This window comes from Rhinopithecus bieti, unplaced genomic scaffold, assembly GCF_001698545.2.
Source record: "Rhinopithecus bieti isolate Rb0 unplaced genomic scaffold, ASM169854v2 scaffold_36004, whole genome shotgun sequence".
NCBI lineage: Eukaryota > Metazoa > Chordata > Mammalia > Primates > Cercopithecidae > Rhinopithecus > Rhinopithecus bieti.
Window position 1 is genome coordinate 363,371 of NW_016815976.1, and position 12,393 is coordinate 375,763.

Here is a 12,393-nt window from a genome sequence, read left to right on the forward strand (position 1 = left end):
TGAAAGGACCTAATTCCCCTACCCATAGGTACGTATCTTAATTAGTAAAACTGAGATTCCAGAAGGCACCCCATATTTTTTCTATAGCTTTCCATCCTTTTCCAAATCCCCCTGAGGTGCCTCCTTAAGAAGTATGGGATATAATATGGCTCCTCTAGATACACTGTATACCAAAAACTATTGGTCATAATTCATTTTAAAATCTAAAATAAAATTTGAAAGGAAGTAGAAAACAAAGGGAAGGGGCCTTGTTTCCAATATAAAAGCTACATAAAACTTCACACTTATATACCTAATGACTCTAGAGTGATTTCATACCACCCCCACCGATTCCTAAAGAGCTTCCAGTGAATCCCACTGTTTCCATAGTTCCTCAAGAAGGAAAAAGTGCCTCCTGGTCATTTCTCTCTTGGCATCACTTCATACAAAAAAAAGCTGGACTCAAATATATTTGCATATATGTAAAAAGGCATTCAGTACAGCACTCTTTGGAGTAGGAAAAAATACCTGGAAATTTAAATGCCTATCAACAAAGGACTAGCAAAATAAATGACAGCACATCTAGACAATGGCGTATCATGCAGAATATCGAGTAGCTATCAGACAAAAGGAGGTAGATCATCGCTACATGTTCATGCATTGTAATAGCTCCAGAATTGTGGTTAACAGAAAGCAAGACACAGAACAGGTGTGATTTCCATGGAAAAGAAAAAAGTTGGCCTCTAGAAAAAACTAGGGGTTACTGGAGGAGGATTAATCTGTACTAAATTTTCAAAAAATAATGTGTCTACACACACGCACACACTTTTAAAACAAAAGCTACCCAGAGGAAGTACAGGCAAAAGGAAAGAGGAAGGGTGAAGCCTGGCTCACTCTACCCGCCCGACTCATGGCTTCCGGTGCCATAACCCAGACAACTTGAGTTTCTGTGATTTCTCAATCTTAGCAGCACTGTGCCTTCTTTAGAGAGGAGGAACATCAACCACTAGAGATTATGCAGTAAAGTGCCCCCACATAAAAAATGCAGCTCCTCTTTCCCAAGATTTTTTAGAACCTTCTCATGAACTGTACTTTTAATTAAAGCACATCTCAAAGCTTCTATTTCCTTGTCCCTATACACAGCAATTGGCATATGCTGCAAAGAAGTCAAAGAAAATGTTTGCGAAAAACATTTTTTCCACATTGAGTACCAGACCGCCTTGGCATTCTTGACAATAAACTCTGGGGAAAGAAGCTGTTTGTGCTTGTTCCTGCTGGTCGGTTCTTTGGTGAAGAGTTCTGATGGCATAATGCTCACCAGTAGTCCTACAACAATTTGGGAAGTGTTGCCAGTATTTGGAGAACCCCATAAATGAAATTAGACCAGTGTTCAAGCCATTCCATGCCAAGGAGCCAAGAGGAATAATTAAAGGAGTGAATGTTTTATTCTTTAGTGTTTAATTGAATACATAACAAGTCACATAATCAATGATTCATTATTTCACACACAGGAAGGAAAACAGTAGCTAGTATTTCTGTTATACAACTGGTTGTGAACAGGGAGAAGAAAAACCTTCACAGCATTAGATGGTTGAAGAAATTCTCAAAGTTTGGGCATGTCTGAAAAGACTTCAACTGCATCTTTTTTCAATATAAAGGGATTTTTTTCTTACATTTCTGTGTCATTAGAAAAATCTGATAACATTTTTTTTCTTCTCTTCTTACATTTAGAGAAAATGGTTTAATGATATGTACTACTTAAAATTTCAGAATCCCAGATAACTCTGTGTGAATCTTACATTGTCTAGCAGATAAGGTTTTCAGATGCCTGGAAAATTTTAAACAACATATAATTTACATCTTCAAAATTAACATCCACGATGATGTTTTAATCCTTTGTCACTAAATGGTTACTAACGCTGTTTGAGTGGTCATAAGTGAATTGTCATTTGTATTCAATAGTAATAGCAAAATTTACCTGCCTATAAAGTCACAAAAACAGTTGTATAATAGTTTACATTACAATTAATGTACACATACCTCAAAACACATTTAGAATTTTAAAAAAACTGGTTTGGAAAAGAATCACTAAAAATTAAGGGACAACAAATCTTGATTAACTAGTCCATCTTCCTACCACACATGATTATACTATAATGTAGATATTCTGGTTGAATTTCTTCCATCCAAGTTTCAAGGGCCCCAGTAGAAAATCAAGTGTTAATACTTTTAGATTTTTATTGTCCAAAACTGTGACAAAGAAAAGCTAACTTCAACATAACTTGTTTCTGGCTATACAAAGACCTATTGCAGGTGCTACAGATACTGAAGAGTATTTTACTTATTTCTCAAGAGACGGACTCAAGCCATCTAAGAAAATTCATTCAGTTTTTAAATGATTTATAGTAAGGAAAAACAGGAAAAAAATTCCAAACAAAGGATTGATTCTGATAGGCTTACAACAAAATATTCAGTTTACTATTTTAAAAACTAAATTGAGTAAAGTATTTGTGATTTAGACTATAAAATAAACTCTCAATGAATTCAACCCCTCCAGTCAATACTTTTCTTAATGTCTGCATCGTAATTTAGCATTTTGCATGTGGGAGTACACAAATGATTTGAATATTGGATCAGAATTTACCCTAACTTGAAGAGTAAGAAGTTATCAAAGTTTCACCTTACATGGCTTTATTGAAATAACATTCCATCGAAAATTCCAAAAAAAATTGGAATATATTATGAGCAATGCCAATTGCTCATTCTGTCTGAGTATTAAGATTATGCATTTCCTCAGAGAAGCAGCAGGTCCCATATATACAGACATATATATGGCTCTGGTTTGAAAGAGAAGACAATTTTGTCGAGTATTATAACTTATCACTGTGCTATCAATCAAAAAATCCAAATAAGAAATACAATACAAACAACATTGAAAGGGAAAAAATTTTAAACCTCACATCTTCAAGGAATATTTTCTACAGCATATCATTTGAAAAACTAGAATGAATACTGTTCATGGTCCACATGTATTAAACAAAAAACATTTCAATTACTTGGTGCAAACACACAGAACCTGGTACCTTTTTTTTTTAACCCCCATTGTCTACTCCTTTTTAAAAATTAAGTTTGCTACTAAAAGTCTAATGTCATTCACTTGTATTTATGGTCATCAAATGGTAATTAGGGCAACATATGTAAATGCATGCCTCTGAATCAGATTCTTGCAGTGATAATTATCTCAATAATTTATGACATTCTCCCAGGTTATTTGAATGGTATCTTTGGAAGGCTAACTCAGATGAATCCACAATACCTCCACCATTACAGCTTACAGGTGATTACAATCCACTTGACAGGCCTCAAAGGTTCATTCTGTGGCCCAAAGCCCATGGAGGGGAAGGGATCTAAAGGTGTTCATGTCAAGTTATTTTACTTGTATTATACTATCCACCCAATGTAAAATGAATTTTCTTCACAGCCTTTACTTTAGGCTAAAAATAGACAGTTTTCTTTTATTGACTTTAACTTTAGAGGAGACAGTCGTCCCTGGAAAAAGAAGTAGATTTACTGTCCCTAACCATTAAATTCCCAGTCTTTCAAATAATGTAGCGGGTGCTGGGTGTGACAGGGTGGAGTGAATAAGATGCCTATGTACAAGACAGTGGAATAGTTCAACTCAGAGGTTTACAAGATAACGTTTGTAAGACTTGAGTGACAGAGGCAAAATTTTAGCAGTTTCTCAAGACTCTTGGAGTTGAACAGATTTGAGAAGGGAAATCAGAATCGCCGAATCTTGCCATCTGTCAGTGGTTTTGATCGGTTTTGATCTGTCCCAAGATGTTCTCAATCATGTGCTTCCTGTTGAACAATCTAACAAAATACCATGCAGGATAGAGAAATCTCTATAACACTGAATTTTGGTCAGTGAATAAGAGTCCTAAATTATTTCAGGCTTCAAACAGATAAATTCTGATGCATTATTTAGTCTGAGACCAAACTCAACACACAAGCAAGCACAACTTCCTAGAAGTGTTTCCATTTCGCCCAAAATTACAGGCTTTGTATATAAAGTCAATTTTACTTTTCAAAAAATGTTAGTCTAATAAAATACTTCAAATCTATTTCCCAACTAAAAAAAATTAGTGGATTAAAATACAGGTACCTTGATTTTAAGTAGACAGTTAATCAACATATGATTAGTAAATACAACCAATACTCAAGAAAAAAAGTATAGAGCAAACTCAGTTTTACAATTATGTATTTTTTCCTAACCCAATTTCCCCATAGATAAGGATGTAAGAAACTCATCAAAACATGTTGCTTTATATATACACCAGCTGATGCAAATTACTGGGGTAATATAGGAAATTTTATAGCATTAGTAAATGAATTAAAAAACTAAACGATTCATGTAAAATGTTTATATATGTTATATACAGCTTGGATCACATGAGTCTAAGAATAAAACTGTTCCAATTTGTAACATCTGTATGGACATAGTAAGATACAGTACGAGATTAATTTTAAAACAAGGAAAATAGCACTAATTTAAACACTGAAAACAGCTCTTACAAAATCCTTAAAAACGTACATCAGAGAAAGATGCTGAAAACAAAACAAAATAGGCTTCTCCATCATCACAGAATATCCAAAGGACACCTCACAGCATGGAGCATGACGAGGTTTATTTCCCTTCACTTATGGTGTACATAGGATATGCATTGTGAATTTATTCCATGTAAGAGTAAAGGCATAAGGCAATCAGGTCTCCTTCTGTTTCTGTTGCATTTACCTATTATTAGACCATTTTATTGCTCAGCTCACTTTTAAGTACTTACTTGCCTTCATTTAAAATATTCCATTTTACAGCTATCTACAGATAGGCAGCCCTTGGTGCTGAGTTCTCTGCAGTTCTGTCATTTGAAAAGATTTCACTTAACTTCAAACTGCATGAAAGTGGCATTTTCAGGTTTTCAGGTTTGCCCAGAAGTCAACATTTGCTGGGCTTGGAGAAAATAAGGATTTTTAATAAGTGATCTTAGGTCTAAGTAACCAAAACGAAACTTCTTTTGCTCAATAGATTTTAAAATCAGGATTTATAATCAACAAGAAAATAAAAGTTCAAAAACTAAAACCCTACTGGGTAACTCTTTGGTTAGATTATATATAAGCATTAATAACTCTTAAGTTTAGAACTCAAAACAGTAAGTTCAACAAACTGCCAGTTAAGAGTAGGTCTGTTATTAATCTTTATAAAATGCTTGGCATGTTTGCATTTACTATATGATATTTTTAAAATGTGCATGTACTCAAACAGATGGTACAAATTTCCAACTTTCAAATCATAAACGAGTATGTTGGCTTCTCCCTTCCCACCCTTCCTACCCTTTCCTCCCTCCCCACCCCACCCCGCCCACCAAGTCTTACAGCTAAAGGAAGGTCCTACTGCCATTCATTGCAAGAATACAGGCTTTCCTAATACCCACGACGTGCACTATGACCCAGCTCCCTACAGTTACTGCCAGGTGACCTCCTACGGCGCTTGGAGACCTGAGCAGCCTTGCATTCTTAGGCGGCAGTGTCCTTTCTCCCTCTTGCCAGTAACTGCTGCCATGTCAACCACTGGAATCAAGGGCTTCTGACGAGCAGCAGCTGAAAAAGGTGCCTCTGCAGGCAGGAGGGTCACTTTCTATAAGTTTAAGCCACAGGCTGAGAACTTTTTATTCTGTACGAGAAAAGATCCTTCACTGTCCCAGCACTAGATTCTTCTACTTTACGTGTAACTTTTCAAAACTTTATTCGTTTAGTTACTGGACTGCCTCCATGGGGTCCTAATTCCAGGCTCAGAATCTTCCATCCAGCCTTCTAAAATTCTACCTTCAAAAGAGGTCAAAAAGACTGTGTAATGACCTTGTAAAACACTAACCCCAGACAGTGGAACCAATCCTGATCTCTTAAACCCCCAGTGAGTCCTAAGAGCTTGAGAAGAGTTCAAGGAAATCTTCCGCACATTGGACATGGTCCAATCAGGTTCTGAACAATTCAATCATTCCCAGGTACTTGGTGACTCTGTGGCCACACTGCCCCAATAGATCCAGATTGAAGTACCACCTGGGGGAGGGGTGGTTTGAGGCAGGGGGTAGAGGAAGCATGGAGTGGTAAGTGGGGCTGGGGTGGGGTTCCTCTGGGTTCTCTAGGTTCAGGAGGTCCAAAGAAGATGAAGCAGCCGAGAGAATTTGCGGCTGCAGGTTCTGAAGTGGAGGGAAGGTGAGCGGATAGGTCTCACCCAGCTAATACTGGAGGAGGAGATTGGGAGAGGGACAGCTGGGGGACAGAGCGAGGACAAGAGGCTTTGTAATCATCTCTCAGGCAGGAAAAGGAGTGGGCGCTGGAGTGGCGACGGGGTCTGGGGAGCTCACTCCCTGCAGAAGACGTACTCGGTGTAGCTGGTCCAGATCTTGTCCTCGCTCTGGTCGGTGCTGCTGGCAAAGGCGCAGGTGCCCGTGGAGCTGCACGCCACCATGTGGAAGCCCGACTCGGACAGCTTGTCGAAGGCCTGCTCCAGGAAGTTGAACTTGAGGTAATAGCGCGAGGTGTAGCGCTCCGGGGGACGGTCCGGGTCCCGGCTTTCGTTCAGGGTGTCCCCAAAAACCTCCTTGGCCAGCGACGTCTTGCCGCACACGGTGATGCGCGCCACTCGCCGGAACTTGGCGTCCGCCTGCGCATCCCGCCCGATGGTGTAGGAGCCGCGGTAGCCGATGGTGATGTAGCCCGAGCGCCGGCTGCCGTCCAGCGACTGGGACGGCGTGAGCAGAGGGCCCGCCGCACCCCCGGATGGACTACGGCTAGCAAGCTCCAGCGTGGGCGAGGGCGCCCCGGCAGAGGCGCCCTCCTGTTGTTCGGGCTCCGCGTAGCCGAGCGGCAGCAGCTCGTCACCCAGCGAGCCCTCCTTGTGCACCCCGCGCCGCGAGGGCGGCGGCCCCGGGCCGGGCTGCTGGGGCGCCCCGAGGCGGCGCACGAGCTCTGGCAGCTCGAAGTACTCGGCCTCGCGCTGCAGCCGGCTGCGCTCGGGGAAGTAGTCGGGGAGCACGAGCTGCAAGTCCCGCAGGTAATCCAGGATGTAGCGGAAGAGGAAGCCGTCCCGGTCCAGAAAGAAGCGGCCTTTGCTGTCCCGGGCCAGCTCCTGCGGCTGCTGCTGCGTGAACATGCGCCAGAGCAGCGAGTCGGGCACCGACACCACCGTGCAGCGCCGGGTCACGTACACCTGGCCCCCCACGTTCAGCTCCACGATGTCGGGAAAGAGCGGCGGCTCCGCGGAGGACGACGAGGAGCCGCTGCCGCCGCCGCCGCCGCCGCCGCCGCCCCCGTTGGGTAATCCACGTGTGCTGTCCGCCAGAGCCATGACAGAGAGGTGGCCGGGCCGGGACAGTGGCGGGGAGCCGCGCTGCACTCAAGAACTGCAGCCGCCTTCCCCGGAGCCCCGGAGCCCGGACGCTAGCTCAGCCTTGCGCCCCGCCGCCACCTCCGAGAGCCGCGCTGAGTCGAGCAGTGCGAGCGCGCCGCTGTGCGCCCCCGTAAGCTCCAGTGCGCTCTGACCCGCCTTACCCGCGCGCTCTAGGCGAGTGCTGGGTCGCGGCCCGCGCGCTGCTTAAGTAGAGCCGCCTGCTCTGGTGCCGTGGCGCGCAGGAGGCGTGGGCGGCGGCGGAGCCTAGCTTACCCGGCGGGTGGAGGGGGGAGCGGGGACTCGAGTTGCATCTTAAACGCGGACGCCACGCGGGGCTGCTGGCTCCACCCCAGCTCGCGATCGCTGGGGGCGCCCGGACTCCCACCCGTCCCCCACCCACCAGCCCCGCCCTGTGGTCCCGCCCAACTTTCTCCCTCGTCCAACGAGGACCGGCCGGAGACTTGGCGGCTTCGGAAGACAGCTCCTTGGAGGGACAATCACTGCGCCCCCTCCCCTTTCGCCCCAGCCAGCACCCAGGGACTCTGGAAGGAGGACGTGAACTTTCTGGAGCTTCCCGCCCCGGGAGTGGAAATGCGGGGCAGCCTCAGGCCCTCCCGCCTGCGGAACTGGCCGCTTCCCCCCAGCAGTGCAGCTGCGGCCTGCCATCGTCGGTTGTCGTGTCACTGAAAGTAGAGAGACGCGAAAAACCTGGAGAGACGAAAGGGCCGCCCCAGTCCGAGCGCAGCCAGATTTTGTTCAAGTTGCCTTGCAGCCAGTCTGGAAGAGGAAAAAAAAAAAAAAAAAAAAAACGTAGAAACAAAAAGCAAACCTCAGTGTCCCGCAGTAGGATGCTTTACGGTAGTTTATTTTCTGGCTGCAGAGACAAAATGAGATCAAGCTCCAAATCTGCTCTTAATTGCAATGCCCTCTTCCCGCAGGGCCTTCGAGGCCAGACTGAAGTGAAGAGGTAAGACTCCGGAACGTTTGGTCTCCCGGTCCCATTCAGCCTTCGTTAAATCGCGCCCTTAAACTCACAACAGTTGCAGATCTAACATAATTTTTAAAGCTACTTTTGGCCCCTGCGTGTTTATCCTCCAAAAGTACAGGCGCCCCTTCTCTCCCGCATGCCTTGGTCACTCTTCGGCCCTCTCCAAGTTTCCGTCAGTCTCAGAGAGGGCTATTTACATATCTGAAGGCCATTGTCTGGATCCCATCTCTCAACTCCTGCTGCCTGCACGTTTGCATTTATCCCCTCGGACTGCAGCCCACAGAACTGCCTCCTCGCTCTGGAAGCTTTCCCTGGCTTCCCAGGTGGGTGGGGCCTCTGGATGGCTCCCTACACAGGGTCTGCACTGCTTCCAGCACGTTCTGAAATGTCATATTTATGAGTGATTATCTGATCACTGATTTGGGTATAAAAACAAGTAAGAGTTCCTGAATGCTGCAAAAAGAGACGAGTGCAGAGGAGGGTGTCAAGAAATGATTAGGCCAGTGAATGTTTCTTGTGTACCTGCTATTATTTGCAGGGCATCAGGGAGTAAGGAATGCAAAGGAGAATAATCTCCAAAGCGCTTTCAGTGTAGCCCAATAAGCAAAGGGTCAGGGGTCTGCGCAGTTATCACATCAGTTTGAAGTATAGACCGCACATCACGATGAACCAGGCAAGATCTTTGTTCTTGATAATGTGTATCCTTCTGTGTAACTACCCAATGAGCTTCAGTCTCCTCACAGATAAATGTCATTTTCATTTTGAAATGTTTATGTCTGCTGAACAATTATCGCGCTCATGTCAGTGTGCTGAAATGAGATCAACCCCCAAACCAGTTCTCTTAATTGCAAGTACAGATTTTGATACTGAATGTATTTCACCACTTTTTTTTTTTTCTGTTCTTTGGGATAAATAATAGATGACACAAAACTTCCAAGTCCCAGTGTAGGATTTCTAGGTGGTTGTGCTACTAGGTGTTATATTAGTGTCACAGACCTGACAAAACCAGTCTCTTTTCTACAAATCCAAGAAAAGCCTTCTTTGTATCAGTTCTGTACATATTTTTATACAATTACCATTGCTCGTTGCATCAGCAAATCCTGCCAGCTCTGTGTTAAAAATCTTCCTAGACTATTAACGTATTTCACCATCTCCCTATCATCACCCTGGAGCAAGTCACCATCATCTCTTGCCTGGATTATTGCACTGGTCTCCTAACTGCTTCTACTTCTGCTCCTACAGTCTTTTTATCACCAGAACAAAAACAGGGACCCTGCTTATAATCCAAGGCAGGTATGTCCTCTACTCAGAGCTTGCCAGTGGCTTCCTGTCTCAGAGAGAGCAAAATCCAAAGTCCTCTCAGTGGCTCACAAGACTCTACATGTTTGGAGTTGTCCCACTAGCCCCATGCTGACCCATCTCCTGCCCTGCCCCCAGGAGCTGGCTGGCTTTAGCCACATAGCCCCTTTCTTATTTTCTCAGGGCCTTTGCACATCCTTGTAAAAGTCTCATTTCTCCTCCCTCCCATCTTCTCTTCCTCACCTTGTTGGGGTCCCTCCCTTTTCATCTCCTTCAGGTCTGCCCAGCAAGACCTTTCCTTGATTCCACTTCTTAATGCAGCACAGCCTCACTGCAGCTTACCCTTCTCTGCCTTATTTGCTGACTGTTTTCCTGCATTAGAATATAAACTCCAAGAATTCAGCAGTTTTGTCTTTTTGGTTCATTGCTACACCCCCACTGCCTAGAACAGAGCTGGCATATTAGAGGCATTTTATAAATATCTGTTGCTCACCCAAGCATTCAGCCCCTATTTATTCAGGGCCTACTACTATATTCCAGGCTGCACGTTACAAAATAATCACTGCCCTCTACGAGCTTATAGTCTTGAGAGGAAGACAAATAAATACAGTATAAAGATAAGTAGACCTATTTCAGGTGGTGATGAATGCCACAAAGAAAATAAAATTATAAGATGTTATAGAGGGACTGAGTGTGGAATACTACTTTATATAGAGTGCCTGGGGAAGGCATCTCTGTGAAAGTGGCATTTGAGCTGAATAATAAGAAAGAGACAGCCATGGGAAGTTTTGGAGGAAGAGCATTCCAGGCACAGGGTCAAACAAGTTAAAGGGACCTGGGTTATGAGTGAGCTCACATTAAAAGTTTATGTATTGTATCATCTACTTGTATCCTGTGAATCTCCAAAGTACCCTTGAGGTGATCAGTACAGACTCAAATGTGAGTGAGACTGTGTGCTTATACATTACCTGCAGCCTACTATCATCATTCTCTACATCTTGGCATAAGGTAGTCATCCACCACCAGCTAGTCTACTGCAGAAAAGCCATTGGTATTTCCTTATAGAAGCCAGGTAGTGCATGAGAGATATAATAATAAATGAAACAGGTGATTTGAAACACAAGGAATGTTTTTCTAGTTAATTTTGTGTGTTCTGTTTCTTGCCTGTAATTGGTTGGTAATTCAAAAGGAAATACCACTGGGGAACTCTGATGCTGGGACTTGAGGGCCTGGGTGTTTATGAGAAGGGAGTCATGACTCTTTAGCATCTCCAGTATGTTAAATATGCTTAATTGCAAGGGGTTGGGGAGGATTTGGAAACCCACTAGTCCTGTGTTTAGTCTCAACCCAGTTTCTAACGATAGTCATTGCTAATTGATGGTCATTGCTCCTTTTCAAGTAACTCTTTGTATTTTCCTGAATAAGATACAGTGTGCGTGCAAGTAACCTGTCCTTTGATCCTAAAGTAGAGGATACTGGAAACATCTCTGGACCTACATTCTCATCTCATTTGCATCTTCTACCCACCTACTGCCTTCTCTTCGAACCAGCTTCCCCTCCCACTCCCCGCAGTAATCCTTCTTATCTGAAGTTTCCATTACCATGGTTTCAGTTACCTATGGTCAGCTGTGGTTTGAAAATATTACATGGAAATTCCAGAAATAATTAATTCATAAATTCAAAATTATATACCATTCAGAGTAGTGTGAGGAAATCTCCCACTGTTCTCTTTCGTCTTGGCCTGGACATGAATATCCACACTTCTACACTCCCAACCCATGAGTCACTTAGTAGCCATCTCAGCTATCAGATCAGCTGTCTTAATATCACCCTATCACAGTGCTTGTGTTCAGGTAACACTCAGTTTACTTAATAAACGGTACAAGATAAATAGTACAAAATAAAAAGTACAAGAGTAGTGATGCTGGCAATTCAGATATGCCGAAGAGAAGCCATAAAATGTTTCCTTTAAGTGAAAAGGTGAAAGTTCTCGACTTCATAAGAAAAAATGTCATATCCCAAGGTTGCTAAGTTCTATGATAAGAATGTAGACATTGTGAAATTTTCTGTGAAATTATGAAGGAAAAATTTGTGCTAGTTTTGCTGTCACATTCAAAACACAAAACGTATGGCCCAAAGCACATGATAAGTGTGTAGTTAAAATGGAAAAGGCATTAAACTTGTGGATTGAAGACATGAAGAGAAACATGTTCCAATGGACAGTAATCAGGTTCAGTACTACCTGAGGTTTCAGTCACCCACTCGGGGTCTTGGAATGTATACCCTTTGTATAAAAGAAGACTACTGTATTCTGCATACCAAAGATTTAAGGAAAGAAATGAGGAACATGAAGAGAAATATAAAGTTAAAGGGGAGGAAGAACTGTGGCAAAATGAAGTGAGTGCCTTTGAGAATTGAATGAATTTAACGTATGTGAAAATGATCTGTACGTTGTAAAACACCATTCAAGTGTCAGAATCATTATTTTCCACCACTTACCATGGCGCTTGACAAGTCTTCCCAATAAATACTGAATGAACAAATGAATGGCAGAAACATTAAAATGAACACTATAGGGGAAAGGGGAAGAGAAGCAGAATCAGAAATTGACCCGAATAAATGTTTATTCCATTTGTCATCCTCCTAATATGTGTGAATCTTTTCTCTATGCAGGCTTTAA

The 12,393-nt window shown here is 43.3% G+C and overlaps 1 protein-coding gene across 1 annotated transcript; it reads right to left on the reverse strand.

Moving 5' to 3' along the window:
• Positions 1 to 1,405: 1,405 nt before the first annotated feature.
• KCTD12 (potassium channel tetramerization domain containing 12) lies at positions 1,406 to 7,759 on the reverse strand. The gene has a single exon (XM_017854236.1). It carries the CDS (start codon positions 7,382 to 7,384, stop codon positions 6,398 to 6,400), a length of 987 nt encoding a protein of 328 aa, XP_017709725.1. The 5' UTR covers positions 7,385 to 7,759; the 3' UTR covers positions 1,406 to 6,397.
• Positions 7,760 to 12,393: the final 4,634 nt, after the last annotated feature.

Coding starts and splice junctions, on each gene's coding strand:
- KCTD12 (XM_017854236.1), bottom strand. CDS start 7,384: ATGGCTCTGGCGGACAGCACACGTGGATTACCCAACGGGGGCGGCGGC.